The sequence below is a fragment of the Triticum urartu genome, chromosome 3 (assembly GCF_003073215.2).
Source record: "Triticum urartu cultivar G1812 chromosome 3, Tu2.1, whole genome shotgun sequence".
NCBI classification, from domain to species: Eukaryota; Viridiplantae; Streptophyta; class Magnoliopsida; order Poales; family Poaceae; genus Triticum; species Triticum urartu.
The window spans coordinates 723,744,725-723,770,789 of NC_053024.1; the positions used below are offsets into that span (position 1 = coordinate 723,744,725).

At 43.0% G+C, this 26,065-nt stretch overlaps 1 protein-coding gene across 15 annotated transcripts; it reads right to left on the minus strand.

Moving 5' to 3' along the window:
* Positions 1–178: 178 nt before the first annotated feature.
* LOC125546231 lies at positions 179–13,283 on the minus strand. 15 transcript variants are annotated; one of them, XR_007300497.1, is made up of 13 exons: positions 13,150–13,283; positions 12,963–13,061; positions 12,413–12,684; positions 11,546–11,748; positions 5,388–5,495; positions 5,289–5,304; positions 4,372–4,803; positions 4,182–4,283; positions 3,788–3,901; positions 3,617–3,708; positions 2,800–2,870; positions 1,481–1,701; positions 179–689 (listed from the first exon to the last, which is right to left on the minus strand). XR_007300497.1 is itself a non-coding variant. In XM_048710392.1 (13 exons), exons 8-13 carry the CDS (start codon positions 4,601–4,603, stop codon positions 1,697–1,699), a joined length of 456 nt encoding a protein of 151 aa, XP_048566349.1. In that variant the 5' UTR covers positions 4,604–4,803; positions 5,289–5,304; positions 5,388–5,495; positions 7,094–7,267; positions 11,546–11,748; positions 12,413–12,684; positions 12,963–13,061; positions 13,150–13,283; the 3' UTR covers positions 1,481–1,696. The 15 variants fall into 15 exon arrangements, 8 of the variants coding, with proteins under 8 accessions (XP_048566349.1, XP_048566348.1, XP_048566353.1 ...); XM_048710392.1 differs by lacking the exons at positions 179–689; positions 3,617–3,708 and adding an exon at positions 7,094–7,267 and having other exon boundaries at positions 4,372–4,434; positions 4,503–4,803; XR_007300500.1 differs by lacking the exon at positions 3,617–3,708 and having other exon boundaries at positions 179–811; positions 1,485–1,701.
* Positions 13,284–26,065: the final 12,782 nt, after the last annotated feature.

Consider the following 26,065-nt stretch of genomic DNA (forward strand, 5'->3'; position numbering starts at 1 on the left):
TGCTATCAACCTATAGTACGCTAGAAACATGACACAGTCAAAACCATATCTCAGTTGCCTTATATTGTCTGGAACTGACTGTTCTTTTTTATTAGCAACAACATAATCATGCAAGATGTTACTAATACCTGCCGATGACCACAGATTAAGTAGACATTCCCAATAGCTACATACACCATCCGTACCAAGAACTATTAGTAAGTAACGGTTGAATTGTCAAATAAGCACGTCGAATCAGCCTACCAGAGAATTAGAGCATATGATGGCATTAACATTCTGCAAGGATTTTCCTCAAAAGAAAATATTTGGCAAGGATTTAAATAAACCAAAATAGACGATGCAGACTTTATTCCTTGGGGGAGGATCGAAGCGCACCATATAACGAAGGCCATTAGTTGATCACCCAATTATAAAGGTAAGAAACATGTGTGACCTTATATAACAACATTCGTCTCAATAATCTCAATTTCATAGCAAACACTTTCTAGCGAACATGAAAATTACAAAATGTAAACCAGTCATACTACCGCTAAAACCATGATAAACTTTGAAGGGGGATCAGGTTCGGCACATGGAGGCAAATAATCAAAGAGGGCAATAGGGGAGAACTCACCAGAGTAGAGCCAACAGGATAATGAGTACTTCCAGCATGCAGCACCATTGTGAGTAGAACTGTTGCCATCCCCAAACTGGAGAAAAATGAGGTTGTTGTGTAAAAAGGTTTTTCTGCTTGAACAAAGGATTTTGGAGAACCTTATGGCATGAGTCTTGTCTTAGTCATATGTCATGTAGACTTTGTCAAAAACATGTCCTGTAGAAGATTCTGAGGAACTACTTCAAGAGGCATTGCTTTATATTTAATCACCAGAATTAAATATAAATTTCTGAGGAACAATTTGTTGGCTGCAACAAAGGCTCCCAAACATATCTGTAAAGGGAAAACTCACATAGGTCCGTGAGAGGCTAGGGATAAGGGAAGTATAGGAGCATACAAATTGAACTGTAGTTAAAAAAAAAGATGCTCACAAGTTTGATAGAGGGCGATCTGAAGAAAATACTCTCTATCCTTGCAAGAATAAAGCAAAACCTTTTTGCCGTTTGTTCAAAATAAAATCTATTTTTGGAATGGAAAAGAGAGAGAAAAGCATAAAGGTAATAAGGGAAAACAATTTATTATTCAGTGAAAATGGGGTCTTTTTGGAACAGAGAAGGGGCAACAACACTAAATGTGCATGACCATGAAAATCTGTGGTCTGCCTTCAGAAAACAATACCAAAATCGCAAGTTTATAAACAAAGATTTCTTTCTTTGGTGCAAGAGAAGGGCAAAGCAAAATGATATGAAATGCAGAGATAGATCCATTCTGCTCCAATAATTCTGCTCAATGTGCACAATCTAAATAAGCACTGTCGTTACAGACTGAATCAAGGTAAAGAAAAGGAGAAAGAAAGAGAAAGGTGATGTACATGAATGGCCTCACCTACATGTTTTTCGGTAGACCTTAACAGTGACTGCTTGTGTACTTTCAACAGCATGAGTGATCTTCTTCATTAACTCTCACATCCAGCATACTCTCAAACTGACAATATTGATTATTGGTTTAATTTGCGGAAAGGAGAACCAACAGGGATAAGTCACATGCCCCATCAATCATTTAGCTGCTCTTTTCCTCTTTTTCATGTGTTTCCTTCATCAATCAATCTGCGCAAAAACAAAACATAAAAACTAAAAACCAATATTCACCCGCCATGGTAAATTTAAGTGATTTGCCTGAGTTACCTCTCATGCTACTAATCACACATCAATCGCGATGCAAAATAACCATCCAGTACTAATAATCAACATCAATGTTTGGAAGAAGTTAAGTACAATTAAGCGTTCCAGTTGATTAGAGTTACAGTGAGTGATACTTGGATTACCCATTGGCCTGTAGGTGCCACTTAACCAACGTCTTTTTTGTAAATTTAATCACGTAAGGTGCTTCAAGAGGCATAAAATCAGTTTTGAAGAAGCAACCCTATTCTTGTGAATTTTGTATACTCCATAATGAATAGCAGCATGGTGAACTAACACCACACTTATTTTAACTACAAAAAACAGAATCAACACAAAACTAAAGAAAAAAAATCATCGCAGACCTTTCAGAGCAAAACTGAGGTTTAAAAGGCCACGCAGGAGATGTTGACTGATGTGCGCCTAAAAATGTTTAAAACTAACCAACAGAGCAAACTATAATAGGAGTATGTGGTGGAAAAAGCTGAATATGTCGTGATCATTGACGCATTTTGATACACCATCTATAGAGCACCATACCTATACAATGGCTAGCTGAAGCAGTAAAAATCCTTCAAACAGTAACTGCTAATATATTCTTCTTTAGCAAAGTATTACATACTCCCTCCGTCCTTCAAAGAGTGTACTTCCAACTTTATTGGAGAGTCAAATTATCTCAAAGTTTGACTGGATTTTTGCAAAAATATATCAATGTTTGTGAAACCAAATAGGTATATGATGAAAATATATTTTATCATGAATCTAATGCTACTAATTTGATGGCATAAATGTTGATGTATTATTGTATAAATACAGTCAAATATAAAAAAGTTTGACTTCCCAACAAAGTTGGAAGTACACTCTTTCAAGGACGGAGGGATGGAATAAGAGGTTCAGCTATATGTCTATCAAATGATGCAAGGCACAATATAAACTGAAAGAAACATCACATGCTTCAAGGTATACACTGTATCGACCATTAAATAGAGGAGAGGACCATAAAGAAACACGATAAAGGCCACTCACCTGCTTCTTCTCCCGCCGTGCTTTGGTATATACAGATGAAAGACTCCAATAATGATGAGTTCCTAGTTGAACTGAAAAGCATCACTGTTAGGAGAGAGCAAAACAGTATGCTCTGGAGTAGTTTGAAATGATCAAAACCAGTCAGAGCAAACAAAACAAATCTTCAGGTACTTTTGTAGAAATATGAGAGTATCTCATTTGTGCATGGATAGTGAAAATAGTTTGCAACACATGACATGCTGCAAATTTCCTAATTAATCTACTTTTGCTGTAACATGAGAACGATCTGCTAAAGAGACAGAAATATAAATGCCTGATTGAAAGAACAGAAGCTATAAGCACCCTATATGAACAAGTGCAGCCCCTCAAATCTTCTTCAGAAGGTTGTATCATCTGATCAACAAAAGCTTCAACAGCACAGCTTACTGGTAGATGCGGTGGACTATCATAAATAGCACAAAACTGAATCCTTACACGTATATATTATCCAAAATTTCCATTTCGGTTCACACTGCATTTAGACTTTTAGAGGTTGCTTTTCAGTTAGAAAGCGTTTAAGACACAACATTGCAGCCAAGGCTTTGACAAGACCATACAAAGAAGACTTAACTAGACGCACATAGATAGCTAACACTTGGGCCAAAGGAATATTTTATCTGTTTAGCTAGAGCCAAAATGGAAGCAAGCAAGCAGATAAAGATAGATGAGGCAGGAACAATCAAACAACGATAAAAATTTAAAGTAGTTCTTATCCAAGCACATGAAAAATAAACGTTATAAGCGCTCCTAGCAGAAATCAAATAGAAAAGGTATTGACCTAGGGCTTGCAACATCAAATTGAGTGAACCGTGCCGATGCCAGAAGGGTGATCTAAGGTTAGCAGCAAAGTTGAGGCACAATCTACGATATCTATGATATCCACAATCAAAGCCATTAGTTTTCCAAATGAAGAATCTATGGGGAGGCTGGAGGATGGGAACAAACCTACCACATGCCACAGACAACCACTGAATCCTCGTCAAAAAAATAATTGTCGTCAGCATGAGAATTATACTGCCACCCAATGTCATAAACCCAATCATTCCAGGTTGCACCTGAACATCTGCAGAGCAGTCAAGTAGAAAATATTTGGTTATCTAGAACATAAATTTTAGAGCCATCCATAGGATCCCTTTAAATTTGAAGAAAACATCAATAGAATCTAGCGAAGTTAAGAGATAAATTAGTACAATCATCAAAACGACTAATCACAAAATGTGACTTCTTCCTTCACGTTTTATGCATCTTTCAATAGTAAAGTGCATCGGGCAAGCTTGTAACATTTTGTGAATCTTCCAAATATAAAATATATTCAAACATAAGCAGCAGCACTGCATACTTACGAATTGGAGGACTTAGCAGGCATCACCCCCTCCACCATGAACAGGTTGGCCGTTTGGATGATCCACTTGAGCAAATAGTAGTGATGGATGTGTACATCACGCCTGCAAGACCCACCACCAGAAATTAACCGAAGTAGAACAGCAAGAAAAAGTAGCAAAAGCATCCCAAAAACACATCAAGATAGCTCACATCATGTCCGTAGACGTAGTCCGCTTCCCAGTTGCTCTGCGCCATTCTGCAACCACAACAAACCTGGGAAAACAAAGAGAAATCAGCGCAGGAGCCAAGCGAATCGAGCAGGAAGTGGCGGGATCAGAGACTTAGCGATTTCATTGCTCTGCTGGTTGTTATCTCCTCCCTTGTCGCCACGGCCACCCTTGTTGCTGCTGTTGCCGAGGAGGTCAAGTTGGACACCTGCCATGCTCCTCACCGCTGTCCCTGAGCACTTCACAAGGAGAGTTCCAAGCCTCACACCTCCTTCCTCCCGCTCTACACATCATCCTCAGCTACCAACCTCGTCCTCCCAGCTGTGATTATTTCAAGATGATATCGACATGCTATTTCTCTCACATGGAACAGATGGTACATGTTCAGCATCAGTCAGTCTCACTAATCTTTCAGCTACAAAGGCAGAAAAAACAATGGCATGATCAATACATTAAAAAAAACTGGAACAATAATGCTTGTAGTGCTAAAAAACTGTGAAAGTAACAATCGAGGACAAAAGAACAGTTATTTGTAACAACAGCAAGCTTGACAGATGCAAAACGACTACATTCTGAAACTATATCTTTAAAACCAAATTACAAAGGAATAAAATTATCTAATAGAACATAAACATCATGTATCTTTAGGAACAAATTTTTAGAATCCTGGTCTATTAGCATGCCTAGCTGCCAATTAATAATATAAGCAAAAGACATGTACATTTTTGCATTTTTTATAGCGATACTGAACCCCTTCTGGTCTATCAGCATGATGTTTATGTTCTGATGCTCTATTTATAGCTTGTACAAAAAGGGGTTCAGTATCACTATAAAAAATGCAAAAATGCGAAACCGACCGAAGAACATGTAGTTTAGCTGAATGGGGAGACGATTCCTGACCTGCCGATTGAGAATCCTATACATTCGGCCAACAAACTATCAGGAAGAGATAAAAGAACAGGGCAAGGAGGGATGCTGTTTCTGAAACAATATTTTTACCTGCTCTAAGGAAGGACTCTCCGGTGAATTCTGACCAGACTGATTTGCTACTAATTGCCTCTCTTGTGCTACAGCGCTTCTTTGAGCTGAATAGAAAAACTCACCAGCCTGAAAGTTAAAAAGAAATTTAGGAGAAGCGTTACCATATATGGCGAGCATGGGAAAGTTGGGTTCAATTTTGCGTGTTCTTATTTACTAGAAAGGATGGCATGATCGTATGGCCAGCCCCCACCCCACCCCAACATACACACACATGTCGAACATTGTTTCTCAGCATGGCAAAAAAGATACTACTGCCCATTCAATAACTGGTCTTGAGATCTTACTACAACACACAAATCAAAAGTGATTAGCATACAACATTTATGACACGTTTAACCCCACAAGATATAATTTCCACATGATACTAAACAGCAAATGTACGCCACACAATAGCCTTAGTTCTCCAAATTCACAATGCCATCTGTGCGCCCCCTACCAGATCCTTCACCTTAACCAGCCAAACAGCACACAGCAGGCAGATCCTCCACCTAAACCAGGCAAATAGCTAAACTCGATTGCAGGAGAATATGGAGGACGAGGCAGGCCGAACGGTGCGGTGCAGGGAAGGCGAATGTGGGGAGGGGAGCGCCGGGTTTCTAGAGCAGGGGAGGCAGAGGACAACGGGGAGGGGGCGCAGGGCTCGACAAAGGAAAGGGATTGGTCGCCACCGCGGTTTCTCACTGTGAAAATATCGAAGTGACCGAGGAAGCTACTCAACTCTCTGTATAGTGAATAAAAGGGTACGCCAGTCATCTACCCTGGAGGCTGTGCAAACGTGAACGAGAACGGATGGCCAAGGAGATGCCAGGCAGTCAAAATGTACAACAGTAGAAGATCTATTCAACTCTGGATAGTGATAAAAAGGACGTAAAAGGGTCCACCAGTCATCTACCCCTGGAGGCTGTGCAAACGTGAACAAGATCGGATGGCTAAGGAGACGCCACACAGTCAAAATGTACAACAGTAAAAGGATCTAACGGTCCACGATGGTGAAACGAGCGCAAGTGCCTCCTATGGCCGGGTAGAGCAGCAACCTTTACTAGTTAGATAAGGCCATGAAAGTTTTGTGGTGCAGCTATAGTTATTCCATCATCCGTTTTAATGACCCAAGCTGCTAACTATGTTCTGTTGAGTTCTGTTCTAATAACTAGCTAGTGTTTGCACAAATTATTTGGTACAGTTACAAGGTACCATACAAATAAATGGCACATTTTACAACTAGCAGCACCAGAGGCATATAACTCCTGTCAAATAGGATAACATCTATTTACTCCGATAATTGCGCTTTGATTGAATGCTTACCACAATACACATATCATGCCAAAATATAACAGGTCCTAACTCTCAAGTATTGCTATAGAACAACACTAACACTAATTTGACTCATTGAACCCTTCAAACGCCAACACACACACAATCTCACCCCCGAACAAAAGAAAGATAAACACTGCTTGGCAACCGCCTCGTCTTAGAACATCTAATACTGTTCTAAACTCATCTCCCAAACTACAAAACTCAAAAGCCCAAAGCAACTGAGGACGCATAGAAACCAAGGCTGGTCCTAAAGAGTACCAAACTAAAGAGAAGTTTCTTTCGACAATGCCATCCATACAAATGTTTGAGTGCCGCGGAATAGGTGAGGCGTTCAACAGTAGAGCCCTAACCTGATCTTGAGGTCATGGCTGACGCATTCAAAGGTGTTGACAAAATCCCCTTCCTTGATAGGATCGGTTCCCTCGTCGGACAGCTGCTTATGTGCCTGATTTACTGGTCCGAAAGGTGTTGACGAAGTCCCCTTCCTTGATAGCATTGGTTACCAACTTCGTGGTTTCTACTTTCTAGGCATATGAACGAAAAACACGTCTCATTATAATATTTTGTACCAGTACATACATGTTGAATAGCAATACCATTAATTTTCCTAACTGTAGTTCAGCACACTCGCCACTGGGTTTAGATAGCTAATATGTAAATCTGAGTACTATTTCATATTAAGTTGCCTATAAATTTATCTGTCTAGTTAATTATCATAGAGGAGGTTTAAGAGACGGTTTTATGTTGTTCATTAATACATATGAATTTAACCAATGGCTTGATCAATTGTCTGAGGCATCGCAAACTTCAAGCAAGATTTCGTTTCCCTAGCATATACTGCTGTTTCTCTCCATCCTTAGGTCCATGCCACTTGCAACAGAAAATGAGCAACAGTCATGGTTAAAAAGTGCATCCGGAGCTTTGTGTGACGACAATGTGATCTTTTAGGTTTTTATAGAGTACATATGCAACGTGTGTGGAAGTTTACTACTGAATGCTTGCATGCTGTCCGAAATCGACAAATCATACATGTTTATTCTGCTATGTGATGAACAACTTGGTTATATTTACGCTAGTGCAGCAAACAGGGTGATACCTTCATCAAAGGAAACTCCCTCGCATTCTTCTTAAGTTGGAACATGCCAAGGCGTTCGATTTGGTTTCTTGGTTGTTTCTTTTGAAGGTAATGCAACACCAGGGTTTTTGGCCTATCTGGTGTCACCTGATCAGTGCCTTACTCTATACTTCATTTACTAGAGTTTTGCTAAATGGGATGCCCAGAGAAGAACTTCAGCACCAAACAGGCCTCTCTCCCCTATGTTGTCTGTTATTCTGTCCTAAATGCTATCATTCGAAGAGAAAGTGATGCTGGTCTCCTGCAACCACTTGCCCTCGCCCACTCTGGCATTGAGTTTCTCTCTATGCAGATGATGTGATCTTGTTCTTGAGACTGGTTGCCTCAGACATTGATCTTATTTTGGAGATTCTCCGTGTTTTTGGTGTTGCTTCAGGTCTGAAAACTAACATTCAGATGAGCAGTGTCACCCCCATCCAATCCTCCGAGGAAAACATGAATTTGGTGCAGCAGCTCATGCCTTGTGAAATCAAGGAGTTCCCCCTTCAAATATCTCAGTGTTCCCCTCTCCTGAGGCCTTGTTCGTTTAATCCTCCTCCCAAGGGGATTGGAGAGGATTTTGGCTTGTAGGGGATCTAATCCCCCTCAAACCCTGCCATTCCCCTTCAAAAACCACCTCAACCGAACAAGGCCTGAAGGAAATTAGCCAAGGCACAAGTGGAGCCCTTCATTGACCGTATTGCCGATCTTATGCCGGGATGGAAGGCTGACCTCATGAATCGGGGATTTTAGATTGGTCCAAGTGGAACATGCCATGACCTCCACGTGGTCTGTCTTACTATTTCCCTTGATCTACCCCCGTGCACCATCAAAGAGATTTACAAAATTAGGCGGGGCTTCCTTGGAGAGGTAGAAAAGAGGCAAATGGTGGACATTGCTTGGTTGCCTAGCCTAAAGTTTGTCACCTTAAAGAGCTCGGGGGTGCTTGGTATCCATGATCTAAAATCCTTAGGATTGGCGCAGAGGATGTGATGGTTATGGCTGCCCAAGACACAACCGGATAAGTCATGGGCTGCTTTCTCTATACATGTTCATGACTCAGTTAGCCGGTAATCCCTAAGCGAAGAGTGGACAAGTGGACCATGAAGGAGGCTCATTTGGACAATAGGTGGATGCAGGACATTGTTGGCGACCTCATGGTCGCAGCCCTGGCTGAGTTCTTGCACATTTGGGAGTTGATCTCGGTTGTGCAGCTGCCACCGGATGTGCAAGATGAACACGGAAATTCACAGAGTCCGGACAGTTCTCAACCAGTTCGGCCTATAAGGCCTTATTCCATGGGCTGTTTATTTTCAGCCATGGAAGCTTATCTGGAAGTCTTGGGCGACAAAGAAGTGTCAGTTTTTCCTCTGGTCAGCAGCGCACAATAGATGCTAGACTGCCGACAGATTAGCACGAAAGGGTCTGCCCCACCTGAGCCAATGACATCTTTGTAATCAAGAGACAGAGACAATCTAACACATTTTGACAAACTGTGTCTTCTCTAAACAAGTTTGGTGCATCATCTTCTATTGCTCCGGTTTACCAGACTCCTCGCCACACGCCAAGAATGATGTGTTCTGTGCTTGGTGGCTGAGAATCAATTCTTTGACTCTGGGAAACTTCAAACAGGGGCTTAACTCACTGATCACATGCGGGCATGGATGTTGTGGAAGCATCAAATGACTGTGTGTTTAATGGTGCTACATCGAGTGCCTAGCTGGTGCTTAGACGAATTTGGGAGGAAGGACACCTCTAATGCATGGCCGGACCAAGGGGCTTGGTGCAGCTGTTAGCTGCTGCCACCTAATGGTAGTTTTTGAGGTAGCTCAGGTCATTTTGTTTTTGTAACAGGCACGTGTTTTCCCTGTTCTAGCAGTGGGGGGTGAATGGGGTGTGTCAGGTTTTCCTTGTAAATATTTTCTTTCTCCTTAATGCAATTATACAGAGGCCTCATGTGTATTCAAGAAAAAAAAACTTGGCTATATTTCATCTTTCAAACTTGCTTTCCGTTTCTCATTTTGTCAACATACGTCATGCATGTTGTTCCTCTAATTGCAGATTTTTTTTGTTGCGCTACATACCCATGAAAAACATGCAACTATTTCTTGCATGGGGAGGGGCCTAGGTTAAGAATCAGTTACCTACTCCCTCCCTCCGAAATTATTTGTCGCATAAATGGATAAAAATGGATGTATCTAGAACTAAATATATCTAGATACGTCCATTTCTCCGACAAGTATTACCAGACAGAGGGAGTAGTTGTTTTTGTGTTTGGAGATGGAACAGGATTTGAATTCTACTACCAAAATAACCTTTTTTTACTGCAATTCTTTAGGGGGGGAGGAGGTAAAATTCTCCATAGGGTGAAATATGCAGTTGACAAAAGAAAGATTGGAAGGAGACAGGAAAACATGGTTTTTAAGGCGTCCCTAAGGTGTTGCTTAGGCGATGCCTAAGCGTCAGGGTGCTCCCTGGTCACAAGGCGACGGCCTTGCCTTAGTCATGTGTCTACGGCGTCCACTTTAACTCTTAGGGCGTCCAAGTCATCAGCCTAGGCGCCATTCTGCCCGCCTTAGATAAATCAAGACGCCTCAGACAGGGGCTGGGGCTTCAGGCAGGAAACAGAGTCCAGCGTGGGAAGAACTGTTGGCGCGGAAGAGAGATCGAACCCCTCTCGCGTTTCAGTCCACACGAGGGATCTCCTCTCTTGACCTTTGGCAGCAGCTGGAGCTGCAGATTAGATGTAATGTGAAATAAGGCATCAAAGGACAGAAGGAAACGACACTGAGCCACCTGGACCATATTTAATTAGCGCAACACTCTGGGAATCAAGCCACAGATGCTTCACGGAGTTTAGGATCCAGGTGGCCATCCTGGCTAGTGGCTACTGATGATTACCTTGAGGAGTTGTGGTTGAGATCTAGAAAACCCTTACCAAAGATCATCAAGAAAGAATTCGACTCGGTGGTCATCCTCATTGTTTGGAAACTTTGGAAACAGCAGTGATCCATCCCGGCTCTTGTGATTCACATTCGTGATGAACTCCAGACTTGGATGGCTGCTGGAGCAGTGTGTTTACAAAATTTTGTGACAAAGTAGCTTCTTAGGCTTGTGGTGTGGTGTTGACCTGTGGCATTGGTTGCAATGTGAAGAGGCTATTCTTGTAACACACTTTGCTGCCTCCCATATAAATATGGTATGCATTTTGTGTACTCTCGAGAAAAAAAAAGGCAGTGGGGTGCGGAGACCAGGTGACACTACTTTTAGTATGTATGGGTCGTCATGGACAGCACATTTCCCTTTTTAGCTGTGCGCTTGGCCAATCCATCCAACACCCAGCCACTTGCTAGACAGGTTTTAAACCCAAAATTAAATGGCCCCTTAAAGAATGATGATGTAAATTCAAGAGATAAGTTCTATTGAGTTCCAAGTCCCACACAAGACTGTTACTTCGCACATACAGAAGCACATGAACATGTTCTGTGTGGGTAATATGACTGTCTAGGGGATATTGCAATGCCACTTCTTTGACAAATCACCCCATACCAGTGAAAAATCATACAGAACCTAATGAACAATGCAAAGCTCAGTGGAATTCACACATTTCACCACACAATGGTGCAGTCCTGGCACCGACAATGATCTCAATAAAGTAAAAAATATACAGTACATTATTCGGACTCACCTTCTCTGAAGGTGAAGCACCATCAACATTGCTACCAGAGGTCAAAGGTTCCCAGCATCATCTTTGCGGGTTGTACCCTTCGCCGATTCTTCATTTGGTGCCCTCTTAGGAACATCATCAGGAGAATCTTTGGATAGCAAGGCACATTCATGTTTGTTGAGTGTGCTACACCCTCGAGAGCACCTTCTCCATAACAAGGAGCCCTAGGTGAAAACAATGGTGTAAATTTTCAGTCTATAATTTTAAGGTTAGAAATAACATAAGGCCATGAAAGTTTTGTGGCCAGCTACAATTGTTCCATCGTCCGTTTTAATGACCCAAGGTGCTATGTTCCGTTCTAACAACGGGCTACTGTTTGCACAAATTATTTAGTACAATTACAAGATACCATACAAATAAACGGCACATTTTATAACTGGCAACAGCAGAGGCATATAACTCTTCTCAAATAGTATAACATCTATTTAATCCAATAATTGCACTTTGACTGAATGTTCATCAGAATACACATATCATGCCAAAAGATGACAGGTCCTAACTCTGAACTCTGAAGTATTTCTATCGAATAACAATAAAACTAATTCGACCCACTGAACCCCTCAAACGCCAACACACACAATCAGGCTTGCCCCCGAACAAAAGAAAGACAAACACCACTTGGCAACCACCTCGCCGTAGAACATCTAATACTGCTCTACACTCATCTCCTAAACTACAAAACTCAAAAGCCCAAAGCAACTAAGGACAAATAGAAACCAAAACCTAAAGAGCAACGAACTAAAGAGAAGTTTCTTTCGACAATGCCATCCATACAAATGTTTGTGTGTGGCTCCGAATAGGTGAGGCATGCAAGAGTAGAGTCCTAACCTGATCTTGAGGTTGTGGCTAACGCATTCAAAGGCGTTGACAAAAATCCCCATCCTTGACAGCATCTGTGCTTATAGTGCTTGTCTAGTTGGCCGAGCAGAGTCAGGTCGCGACTTGCCAGGTCATGCTCCACGATGGACGCACTGTCCCCGTGGACATGGAGAAGAGCAGAGACCTGCCAACGAGAACGCTGGAATGTTGTGTGAATTCCATGGATAACTCGCCTTCGCAGAGCATCATGGTCAGCTCGCCCCAGCAGCCAGCCTGAGTATCTGCAGAGCAGTCAAGTAGAAAATATTTGGTTCTCTAGAACATATATTTTAGAGCCATCCATAGGATCCTTTTAAATTCGAAGAAAACATCAATAGAATCTAGCAAACTTAAGAGATAAATTAGTACAATCATCAAAATGACTAATCACAATGTGACTTCTTCCTTCACGTTTTATGCATCTTTCAATAGTAAAGTGCATCGAGCAAGCTTGTAACATTTTGTGAATCTTCCAAACATAAAGTATATTCAAACATAAGCAGCAGCAGTGGATACTTACGAATTGGAGGACTTAGCAGGCATGGCCCCCTCCACCATGAACAGGTTGGCCGTTTGGATGTTTCACTTGAGAAAATAGTCATGGATGTGCACATCACGCCTGCAAGACCCACCACCAGAAATTAACCGAAGTAGAACAGCAAGAAAAAGTAGCAAAAGCATCCCAAAAACACATAAAGATAACTCACATCATGTCCATAGTCCGCTTCCCAATTCCTCTGCGCCATTCTGCAACCACAACAAACCTGGGAAACCAAAGAGAAATCAGCACAGGAGCCAAGCGAATCGAGCAGGAAGTGACGGGATCAGAGACTTAGCGATCAGGGCCTTACAAACCGGTGCTATTGCCCGGTTCTGCACTAGTGTCTCCATCGTCATCTCGAAAAATTTCAAAAAATTTCCTACGATCACGCAAGATCTATCTAGGTGATGCATAGCAACGAGCGGGAGAGTGTGTCCACGTACCCTCGTAGACCGAAAGCGGAAGCATTATATCAACGCGGTTGATCTAATCGTACGTCTTCACGATCCGACCGATCCTAGCACCAAACATACGGCACCTCCGTGTTCAGCACACGTTCAGCTCGATGACGTCCCTCGTACTCTTGATCCAGTTGAGGCCGAGGGAGAGTTCCGTCAGCACGACGGCATGGTCACGGTGATGATGAATTTACCGGCGCAGGGCTTCGCCTAAGCACTACGACGATATGATCGAGGTGTGTAACTGTGAAGGGGGGCACCGCACACGGCTAAGAGATTTTCTGTTGTGCCTTTGGGTGCCCCCTCCCCACATATAGAAAGGAGGGGGAGGAGGAGGCCGACCAAGGAGGAGGCGTGCCATGGGGGGGGTCCTACTAGGACTCCAAACCTAGTAGGATTCGGCCCCCCTTTCCTATTCCAAGTGGGAGAAGGGGGGAAGGAGGAGGAGGAGAGAAGGAAGGAGGGGGTGCCGCCCCCTCCCCTTGTCCAATTCGGATTGGGGCAAGGGGGCGCGTGCCACCTCCTGGCCAGCGCTCTCTCTTCTCCACTAAGGCCCATGAGGCCCAATAACTTCCCACGGGGGGTTCCGGTAACCCCCGGTACTCCGAAACTTATCTGAAACGACCTGAACCATTCCGGTGTCCGAATGTAGCCTTCCAATATATGAATCTTTATGTCTCGACCATTTTGAGACTCCTCGTCACATCCGTGATCTCATACGGGACTCCAAACAACCTTCAGTACATTAAATCACATAACTCATAATACAAATCATCATCGAACGTTAAGCGTGCGGACCCTACGGGTTCGAGAACTATGTAGACATGACCGAGACACATCTCCGGTCAATAACAAATAGCGGAACTTGGATGCTCATATTGGCTCCTACATATTCTACGAAGATCTTTATCGGTCAAACCGCATAACAACATACGTTCACTAGTAGAAAAAGGGTCAATCGTGAAGCACATTAGTGCCGGTTTGTATTTGAGCCGGCACTAATGTATACATTAGTGCCGGTTCCAACGGCTAGCCGGGCCGCTTTCATTAGTACCGGTTCATGGCTAACCTCTAGCACCGGTTCGTGCCACGAACCAGTACTAATGAGAGTGTTGGCAAGATGTTGCCAGAGTGGGGCCCCTCCAGCACCTTTAGTACCGGTTCGTTCCACGAACCGGTACTAAAGGTCGTCCTATATAAACCCTTCGTCCACCAGCACTCTGTTCTTTCCCCTTTCCCCTCTCCAGCCCTCTCCTCTGTTCTTCCCTTCTTCCTCTCGAGTTCATCACAAAATTTGCCCAAAATTTGTCAAGATTTGAAGGCCCTCATCCATTCAAATGATCACAAAGGTTAGCAACTTTGTCCTTTCATCTCCCATTGCTAGATTAGCTCTTGCATTGGTTTATATAGTGATTAATTTGTGAGTTTAGTAATTTGGGAGGATATATATATATATATGTGCTAGTATTTGATTTATATGCAATTTGAGGTCAAAAATAACACTTAGTTTGCATATGTAGGTGTGGTTTACTTAGTGCCTTCTAAATCTCCATCGTAGCCACCGTCGATCGCCCGCACCGTCCCGTCGCCGGCACCACCTTGTGGTGAGCCTCTTGTTCATGAAATTTTATATAAAAATTGATGTTTGTGATTTGGATATATAGTTACTCGTATAATTATCTTACCCGTACGTTGTTTGTTATACATATAGTGCCATGGTTTTGATATCCGTCCCCTTCGGCCCTAGTCCTTGTTATGATTCGGATGTGGTATGTATCCTGTTTATTTATTTGAAAGAGAAAACGAGTACTTGAGAAATTGAAAAGAATTGAGGGGGAGAAGATGGAATTGGAGTTGCATGTTGTCGATGTCGTCGATGATCACAAGATTAAGATGGAGAAAATGCGCTTGAAGATTAGAAAGATTAGAAAATATGCCATCATAGTGAGGCTTGGTATCATTATGCTGTTGGATCATTGTTACCTTAGTTGCGATCTTGATCGCATTTGTTGTTGCATTTAAATGCTTTAGCTAGAGAGTTATTTGTTTGTTGCATTTAAGTGTTGTATGAACTTTATGTATGAACTTGTATTAATTTGGTCTATTCGGTGTTGTGTAATAAGATGAGCCGGCAATGGATGTACGATGACCGATGCTCTCCGAGTTCGTTGAGGGCGTGCGTACTTTTCTGCTTGCGGCTGAGGCAAACAAGCGGGCGGATGGTTTTATGCCTTGTCCATGTGCTGCTGTAAGAATGGGTCACAATTACTCTACGTCAAGAACCATTCACGTCCACCTGTTTAAGACCGGTTTCATGCCCCATTATAATGTTTGGACCAAGCACGGAGAAAGAGGGGTTATGATGGAAGACAATGAAGAAGAAGAGGACGACGACAGCTATCCTGGCCATGGGTTCCCTGAATACGATGATACAACAATGGGGGAAGAAGCTGAGCCGGTAATGCGGGAAGAAGCTGAGCCGGCAATGCGGGAAGAAGCTGAAGAAGAGGCATCAGATGAGCCCGTTGATGATCTAGGTCAGGCCATTGCCGATGCAAAGAGAAACTGCGCAACTGATTTGGAGAAGAAGAACTTGCAGCGCATGTTAGAGGATCACAAAAAATTGTTGTACCCGAATTGCGTAGGTGACAAGAAAAAGCTGGGCACCACACTGGAATTGCTGCAATGGAAGGCAGAGAATGGTGTATCTGACAAGGGATTTGGAAAGTTGCTGGTAATGATAAAGGATATGCTTCCAGAGGACAACGAATTGCCCGAGAGTACGTACGAAGCAAAGAAGGTTGTCTGCCCTCTAGGTTTAGAGGTGCAGAAGATACACGCATGCCCTAATGATTGCATCCTCTACCGCGGTGAGTACGAGGATTTGAACGCTTGCCCGGTATGTGGTGCATTGCACTATAAGATCTGCCGCGATGACCCTGGTGATGTCGAGGGCCGGCGCCCCAGGAAGAAGATTCCTGCCAAGGTGATGTGGTATGCTCCTATAATACCACGGCTGAAACGTTTGTTCCAAAACAAAGAGCATGCCAAGGCGATGCGATGGCACAGAGAAGACCGTAAGAAAGACGGAAAGTTGAGAGTACCCGCTGACGGGTCGCAGTGGAGAAAAATCGAAAGAAAGTATGGAAAGGAGTTTGCAGATGACGCAAGGAGCGTATGGTTTGGTCTAAGCGCAGATGGCATTAATCCTTTTGGGGAGCAGAGCAGCAACCATAGCACCTGGCCTGTGACTCTGTGTTTGTATAACCTTCCTCCTTGGTTGTGCATGAAGCGGAAGTTCATTATGATGCCAGTGCTCATCCAAGGCCCTAAGCAACCCGGCAACGACATTGATGTGTACCTAAGGCCATTAGTTGAAGAACTCTTACAACTGTGGAATGGAACAGGTGTACGTGCGTGGGCTGAGCACATGGGGGAAGAATTTGACCTAAAGGCGTTGTTGTTCGTGACCATCAATGATTGGCCTGCTCTCAGTAACCTTTCAGGACAGACAAACAAGGGATACCGCGCATGCACGCACTGTTTGGACGATACCGACAGTATATATTTGGCTAATTGTAAGAAGAATGTGTACGTGGGACATCGTTGATTTCTTCCAAGCAGGCATCCCGTAAGAAAGAAAGGCAAGCATTTCAAAGGTGAGGCAGATCACCGGACGAAGCCTTGCCACCGTACTGGTGCTGATGTACATGATATGGCCAAGGATTTGAAGGTGGTCTTTGGAAAGGGTCCTGGTGGACAACCTGTTCCGAATGACGCTGACGGACGCGCACCCATGTGGAAGAAGAAATCTATATTTTGGGACCTGCCCTATTGGAAAGACCTCGAGGTCCGCTCCGCAATCGACGTGATGCACGTGACGAAGAATCTTTATGTGACCCTGCTTGGCTTCTTGGGCGTGTATGGGAAGACAAAAGATACACCTGAGGCACGGGAGGACCAGCAACGTATGCACGGAAAAGACGGCATACATCAGGGTCATGCAAGCTACGCTCTTACCAAAGAAGAGAAGGAAATCTTCTTTGAATGCCTGCTCAGTATTAAGGTACCGTCTGGCTTCTCGTCGAATATAAAGGGAATAATAAACATGGCAGAGAAAAAGTTCCAGAACCTAAAGTCTCATGACTGCCACGTGATTATGACGCAACTGCTTCCGGTTGCATTGAGGGGGCTTCTACCAGAAAACGTTCGATTAGCCATTGTGAAGCTATGTGCATTTCTCAATGCAATCTCTCAGAAGGTAATCGATCCAGAAATCATACCAAGGTTACAGAATGATTTGGTGCAATGTCTTGTCAGTTTCGAGTTGGTGTTCCCACCATCCTTCTTCAACATCATGACGCACGTCCTAGTTCACCTATGCGAAGAGATTAACGTTTTGGGTCCTATATTTCTACACAATATGTTCCCCTTTGAGAGGTTCATGGGAGTCTTAAAGAAATATGTTCATAACCGTGCTAGGCCAAAAGGAAGCATCTCCAAGGGCCGTCAAAATGAGGAGGTCATTGAGTTTTGTATTGACTTTATTCCTGACCTTAAGCCGATTGGTGTTCCTGAATCGCGGCATAAGGGCAGACTGGATGGAAAAGGCACGCTAGGAGGGGAACAAATAATATGTATGGACAGACATTCTCTCACTGAAGAACACTACACAGTTCTACAGAATTCCGCCTTGGTGGCTCCGTATATGGATGAACACAAGAATTTGCTACGCTCCAAACACCCGGAGCGGTCTGATGACTGGATTACACGTGAACAAACCAGGAGTTTCGCCAGCTGGTTGCAAGCACGTATCATGCATGACACCTCTATTGAAGATGACCTGTACTTGCTGTCCCAGTTACCATCTTAGAATATAATGACTTTCAAAGGGTACGAGATAAATGGTAATACATTTTACACGATCGCCCAAGATAAGAAGAGCACCAAGCAAAACAGTGGTGTCCGCTTTGATGCAGAAACCAAGACGGGAAAGGAAACATATTATGGTTATATACAGGACATATGGGAACTTGACTATCGACGTGGTTTGAAGGTCCCTTTGTTTCGGTGCAAATGGGTCAATATGACACGAGGCGGGGTAACGGAAGACCCGCAGTACGGAATGACAACAGTGGATCTCAACAATCTTGCGTATGCAGATGAACCATTCGTCCTAGCCAATGATGTGGCACAAGTTTTCTATGTGAAGGACATGTCTACCAAGCCAAGAAAAAGAAAAAATAAGGAAGCGAATGCATCGTACGATGAGTCAAAGCGGCACATAGTTCTTTCTGGGAAGAGAAACATCGTGGGAGTGGATGACAAGACAGACAAGTCAGAAGATTATGAAAAGTTTGATGAAATTGCTCCATTCACAGTGAATATTGACCCGAGCATCCCGTTAAATGATGAAGATTTTCCATGGCTACGACGCAAAGGGACACACGCGAAGAAAAAGTTTCACATCCAAAGATCTGGGATGTGATCGGCTTAGCTATCATCACTTTCTTCTGTGTTTCACACCCAGGAGGGAATCTCTGTAATAGTTAGGGTAGCTAGTTACGTGTTTTGGCATTTGAAACGCGAAGAAATTTTATGTGCAAGCAAATTCTTTCATGCATTTATTGATTTTTTCAGCTAAATGACCCTGAAATTGAAAAGCATTTCAAATGAACTCAGAAAAGGATGAAAGTTGGCATGGTATCATAATTTCACCCACATAGCATGTGCAAAAAAGTAGAGAGGGTTACCGCAAAAACTGGATACACTTCGTGTACAAAATGGACAATCTGTTTCGAAGTATCAGGGTTTCGGATGAAAACTCATCCGTTACAAAGGCATTTCATTTTTAAATAACTTAAGCATTACCAAATTGAATATAATGATAAAACACACTAATATTAAACATAATAAAAAAGAATCATTGGAAAATGTATTTTTAAAGTTAATTTATTCACAAACTAGTGATTCACACAAATTTCAAATAATTCAAAATTTAAACTATTCAAATTTAAAAACTACCGGCACTAACTGAAAGTTTCTAAAAACTATCAAAAATATTCACAAAGAAACTCTAAATACAGCAAAAAACAACTAAAAATAAATAAAACAAAATAAATAAAGCAGAAAAGAAAAAACTAAATGAAAAAAGCCCGCCTATCGGGCCATAGCGGCCTGCATACGACTAGAAACCCAACCTGTTGTTGGGCCAGGATGCAGGCCCGCAAGCCCAATAGGCCCCACAGGGCAGAGTAGCAGAGGTAGGCCCAGAAGGCCTGCTTTAGAGAGGAGCTCGAGACAGCAGCGGCGGTGGGGCTTATAAGCAGGTGTGAGCGCCCTTCGGCTAGCGAGGTGGGACTAAACTTCTGCGCCCCTCGCCTGGCAGCGCAACCCCTTTAGTACCGGGTCGTGGCGCCAACCGGTACTAAAGGGGGGGCCTTTAGTACCGGCTGGAGCCAGGAACCGGTACTAAAGGGGGGTGCTCCCCCCCGCTTGGCCTGGCCAAAACAGGCCTTTAGTACCGGTTGGTGGCTCTCAACCGGTACTAAAGGTGTCCCCAATATAAGAAAGACTTCGAAAATTTTCAGTTTCTCATCTCCTACTTCTCTCTGCCGCCGCCCCGTCCCGCGCCGTCGCCGCCCCCGTCGCGTCGTCCCCGTCGACTCCGTGACGCCCCCGTCCTCGTCGCGTCATCCCCGTCGACTCCGCGGCACCCCCGTCGCCGTCCCGGTCGCCGATCCCCTCGCTTCGCCGTCGCCGTCGCCTTTGGATCGACCTCGCCCTTGTCGTCGTCGTCGCCTCGACCTTGCCCGCGCGCGCTGTGAGCCCCCCCCCCCCCCCCCCCCCTCGTCTCCAATCGATCGTAGCGCACACCGGCGCCGGCGCCGGCGCCGACCGTGCGCACACACACGCGCGCGCGCGCACACACACTACATGCACACACACACACTACACACACACTAGACGCGCACACACACAATTTTTCTGTTTTTAGCTTTTAGTTTTTTCTGTTTTTCTGTTTTTCATACAAAGTTTTAGATGAATTAATTAATTAGATTAGATTAATGTCAAATAGTATGTAGAAATGTTAGTTATAATATATATAATGTCAAATGTTATAGAAATGTTAGTTATATAGAAATGTTAGAAATTTTGGAAATGTTAGTTTTAGCTAGCTAGATGAATTAGATTAATTTCAAATTGTTAGACGATGATCGATGTTTTTTTAGTTTCTTATATTTTTAGTTATAAAATTTAGAATTTGCATATATGAAATCATCACAATCCATCATTTAAAAAATGTTACTTTACTTTTGCGGCATATAGTATTTTGTTGTCGACGATGCCCGGCCCGCATCCTCGCCGTCGACACGTCCGCGACGACGTCCTGCTTCAGAGGACCCATGTCCGGGACTGGGCTCCGCCGGGCTGACACTGGGAGGTGCTACCTTCAGGGGCGCGACGCTTGGTGAGGAACCCGGCCCCGGGTCCCGTCGTCGACCCTCATCTCCTTTGGTGGCATTCACGTGGGCCACTTTTCGGTGCGGAGGGAGCCGGCCCCACCGGAGGTGGTACGTCGCCGTGTCAGGGAGGAGGACGAGCACGTCCATCGCTACATGGCTACTATGGACGTCAGGTTCTCCAATACCTGACAGGTTCTTTGGGGAGATCACCCGAGCTATGATCCAGTGATGGTTCCTTCTCTTTGGGTGTCCACCGCCCGCACCTCAGGAACCGCGAGTGGCCTAGATTACTCTGTACTATTCGATCTTTATTAGCTTGCTAGCTAGCTAGCTAGTGATGTATTCAATATTATATCTATTATTCAAGATGATATATTCGAGATTATATCTATTATTCGAGACGATGTATTCGAGATTATATCTATTATTCGAGATTATACTAAATTGTTTTATATTTCTTTTGGCATAGTTAAATAAAAGCTATGGCGGACAATACCGACAGAGATAGAGAACAGACCATGCTCAATATCATACGCGGGCCAGATGATGATCAGAATGAACAAGATTTTGACGGCTCCGAATTTCTAAACAACACCGGAGAGGGTGATATGATATTCGATCGCGACGACCGAGAAGATGAAGTCATGAACTACGACGAAGAACATGTTGATCCTGAAACAACAAACACCGGCGAGGTATATATATTTATATAAGCAGGAATCTAGTGATCATCGCATGTTTTAAATGAGTTGAAGATATATTAACGAATCGATCATAAATCCGAGGAAATAGCGGGATTTTTGCTCGACCAGGTCATAAATCTGAAGGGAGAATACTATTACCCGCTACCGCCCCCATCGAACATGTCATGAACCACTTCCAATTGTCATCGTGCTCCGAAAGCACCAATTAGGCTAATGCCACTGGCTCCGAAGGCAACATGCATATGTAGGAGAAATTGTATATAGCTATACATGTGTGTATGTGTAAATTAATATGGTGGTTTGTGAGACATTGATGATATATATATATGATTGGTTCTACTAGAAATTCTATTTATATATATATATGCATAACGTGTACAATGTGTAGTACCATAAAATACCAGCAAACGAAAAAGAATTAAAATGGAAAACACAAAATTAAATGAAAAAGAAATCATAAAACCAAAAATCCCCCAAACATTTTAGTACCGGTTGGTGTTACCAACCGGTACTAAAGGGCTCCCGGCCCCCGGAGCTGGCTCGTGCCACGTGGTTGCCCTTTAGCATCGGTTCGTGCTGAACCGGTACTAAAGGGGGGGGGGGCTTTAGTGCCGAAATGTTAGTGCCGGTTCCGAAACCGGCACTAAAGGGCCTTACGAACCGGTGCTAATGGACCGTTTTCTACTAGTGGTTGTTCTCTTTGTCATCGGTATGTTACTTGCCCGAGATTCAATCGTCAGTATCACCATACCTAGTTCAATCTCGTTACCGGAAAGTCTCTTTACTCGTTCCGTAATGCATCATCCCGTAACTAAATCATTAGTTACATTGCTTGCAAGGCTTATAGTGATGATCATTACTGAGAGGGCCCAGAGATACCTCTCTGATACACGGAGTGACAAATCCTAATCTTGATCTATGACAACTCAAAAAACACCATCGGAGACACCTGTAGAGCATCTTTATAATCACCTAGTTATGTTGTGAGGTTTGATAGCACACTAAGTGTTCCTCCGATATTCGGGAGTTGTATAATCTCTTAGTCATAGGAACATTTATAAGTCATGAAGAAAGCAATAGCAATAAAACTAAACGATCATTCTGCTAAGCTAACGGATGGGTCTTGTCCATCACATCATTCTCTAATGATGTGATCCCGTTCATCAAATGACAACACATGTCTATGACTAGGAAACTTAACCATCTTTGATTAACGAGCTAGTCAAGTAGAGGCATACTAGGGACACTCTGTTTTGTCTATGTATTCACACATGTATCAAGTTTCTGGTTAATACAATTGTAGCATGAATAATAAACATTTATCATGATATAAGGAAATAAAATAATAACTTTATTATTGACTCTAGGGCATATTTCCTTCATAAAGACCCCCACCATTTAGTCCCAGTTGGCCACGACCCGGGACTAAATCCCTTCCACGTGGCCAGCAGCGCGCGCCGGGGACTGGGGACCTTTAGTCCCAGTTGGTGCCATCAACTGGGACTAAAGGTTTAGGGGTTAGGGTTTATTGTTTTTTCTTTTCATTTTGTGTTTTCCATTAATTCTTTTTAATTTCAAACATATTTTACGCTACTATATACTGTACACGTTATGCATATATAATAGAATTTCTCATGGAACCAATCATATATTATAGAATTTCTCGTACGACCATGCACACACACACACACACACACACATATATATATACAATTTAGTATATACAATTTCTCCTACAATTTGCAAATAATTACATGCAGGCATTAGGTGAAATGGTATTCTCGGTCTGGAGCTATGATCTGGTCAAGCAAAAATCCGCCATTTCCTCTTGAGGTGCTTGTATGCGGTCCATTCGTAGGAGCTGATCCCGCATCTCCATCATCTTTAAAGAAGGAGATCAATATGAATACATTAGTTGTGTGTATATAAACTAGATCACGATAAAAAGAATTGTGAATTGTGTTTACGTACCGAAAGATCTCTTGTATCTATGCTCCTTTTGTTCATAAAGCGAATGTTCTCGCAAACGTAGTATGCACATAAATTATTCCCCGGCGCCTGCTTCATGCACTTTACGAGAATAGAATTCAATCAGATAATAATCAAGCATGATAATGGTATTGAAACTAGAATTAAAGAGATGCGCGGACCTAGCTAGTACTACTTAATTACCCTGGGTGGCCACCATTTTAGCTTTGGTTCCCATGCACCGACAACCTCTTTGATGAACTTTTTCCAAACCCTGTCCGACAAAGAAAATGAATAAATGAGTTATTAATTACTTGATATCAGGAAATGAACTAAAAAGGTCGACATAGTGCGATAATGATTGAAATTACCTGTCGAGCATCAACTTCAGGCTGGTGTATTCTTTAGGTTCTCTACTTAGTAAGTCCAGTACTTGAACTTTTCCCTCGTCAATTCTAATAATTAGTAGGATGCAGTCGAAACTGCGCACACGTTTGTATAAGCGGGCATGTGCATAACTCATCAACTACACTTAACATCTATTAAGCAAAATAGAATTTGTAGTACAAGACAGTAACACTCACCCGAAGTTGTAAGGAAATAGTATTTCTATTTTGGTATTTAGTTCTTTCAAAAACATTAGCAAGCTATTCTTCTTGTCTTCTGTGTGCTTATTTAACACAATTTCATAAATGGTATTTGGGTCAATGAATCCGATGGCATATAAGTGTGGTTCATCCCAAAAGTAATGTCTTAAATGAAAAAAGATTTTTTTTTCTTTTGTTGATATATGTAACTAGGTGATATATATTTGGCAACGATAAAATTAGCATAGACTATATACCAAGGATTATTTCAAGAAGTAGAAGCATTTATAACAGCTAACTGTTCATCGGGAAAACTATCATGAATAGGCGGTAGGTCATTCTAGACAAATTATCAGCTAAATGTTTCTCAGCTCCTTTTCTATCAACGATATGCAAATCAAATTCTTGTAGTAAAAGAAGCCACCTAATTAGTCTAGATTTAGCATCTTTCTTTTCCATAAGATTTTAATAGAAGCATGATCAGTGTGAATAGTATCTTTAGAATCAACGATATAAGGTCTATATTTATCACAGGCAAACACGACTGCTAAAAATTCTTTCTGAGTGGTGGCACAATTTCTTTGAGCACTATATTAGGGCGGTAGTATCGCTCCAGCGGTACTACGCCACTAGTACTACCCCACTATCGTAGATATTCTCTATAGCCCAGAGGATTTACCGCTACTAGGGTGGTAGTACCGCTTGTGCGGCACTTTGTTTTCTAGTAATGCACTCACTTCCACTTGTCCGAGTGCTTCTGTAACCCTCTTCCACATTCACGGAAGTAGAGCGGTAGTACCGCTTGTTGCGGTACTTCCGTTCTGCCCACCCTCTCCAATCGCTGTTCCACCGTGTCCCGAGACACTTAGCGTAGTACCGCTGGTGAGGATGGTAGTACCGCTCCGGCGGCACTACCGCTCCTGTACTTCTGTACTACGGCGGCGGTGGTTGGGCGTGGGGTGCAGCGGAGGAGTAGCGCGCGCGCGTGAGGCTCTGGCCGGGGCACGCCGGGCACTGCCTGAGGAGAGATAGGACGTGGCCTGGAGTGGTCAGGGGCGCGCGCGCGGGCGCGACCACGCAAGCAGGGCGACGTAGGTGAAGCTTTGGTGCGGGCTTCTACGGCGACGGGGCAAGCAGGGGGCTCCACCCTCCGTTTTTGGGAAGAGGGCGGCAAGGGTCAATGTAGCCGAGTCGTGGAGGAGGCGAGGAGGTCGGGCTAGGGTATCGTTGGGGGTGGTTATAGGGGTTAGGTGGTGGGGGTGGGCCGAGTGGGCCGGTTGGCCCAGTTAGCCAGGTTTTTTTGGTTTTCTTTTTAGTTTCTTTTATTTTTGGTTTTTATAAAATATGAAACTTGTACCTAAAATAGCACAATAAATCAGGCCACTACCATACTAAGTTGGAACACCTAAATAAATTAGTTTATCATTTTTATAATTTTAAAAGGCATTTAATTATTTGTTATAGCCACTGTTTTAGTTACTATAGGGCATTTATATACTTTAAAAATATAGATTTCAACATGAAAAATATCCAGGGATTATTTTCCACACTTTGAACATTTTAGTTTTCATGTTTGACAAATTTGAATTTTGACTTTAAGTTGAACTGGAAATTTGAATAATGATTTGGATCAAGTGAGGATTAAAAACAGTAATGTGATGACATGGCACCATTAACTTGGGATTAATGTAGCCTGATTATCCAGGCGTTACATGGCACTACCGCTCCTGTACTTTTGTACTCCCAACGCAAAATCTAGAACTACCTCACCAAGCGGTAGTACCGTTCCCCCGAGCGGCAGGTGTGCGACTTGTGGGCAGGTCGGTTGGTTTTGTCCCACCTATATATATATATATATATATATATATATATAAAGGGGGTCCTCTTTCCCAGGAAAAT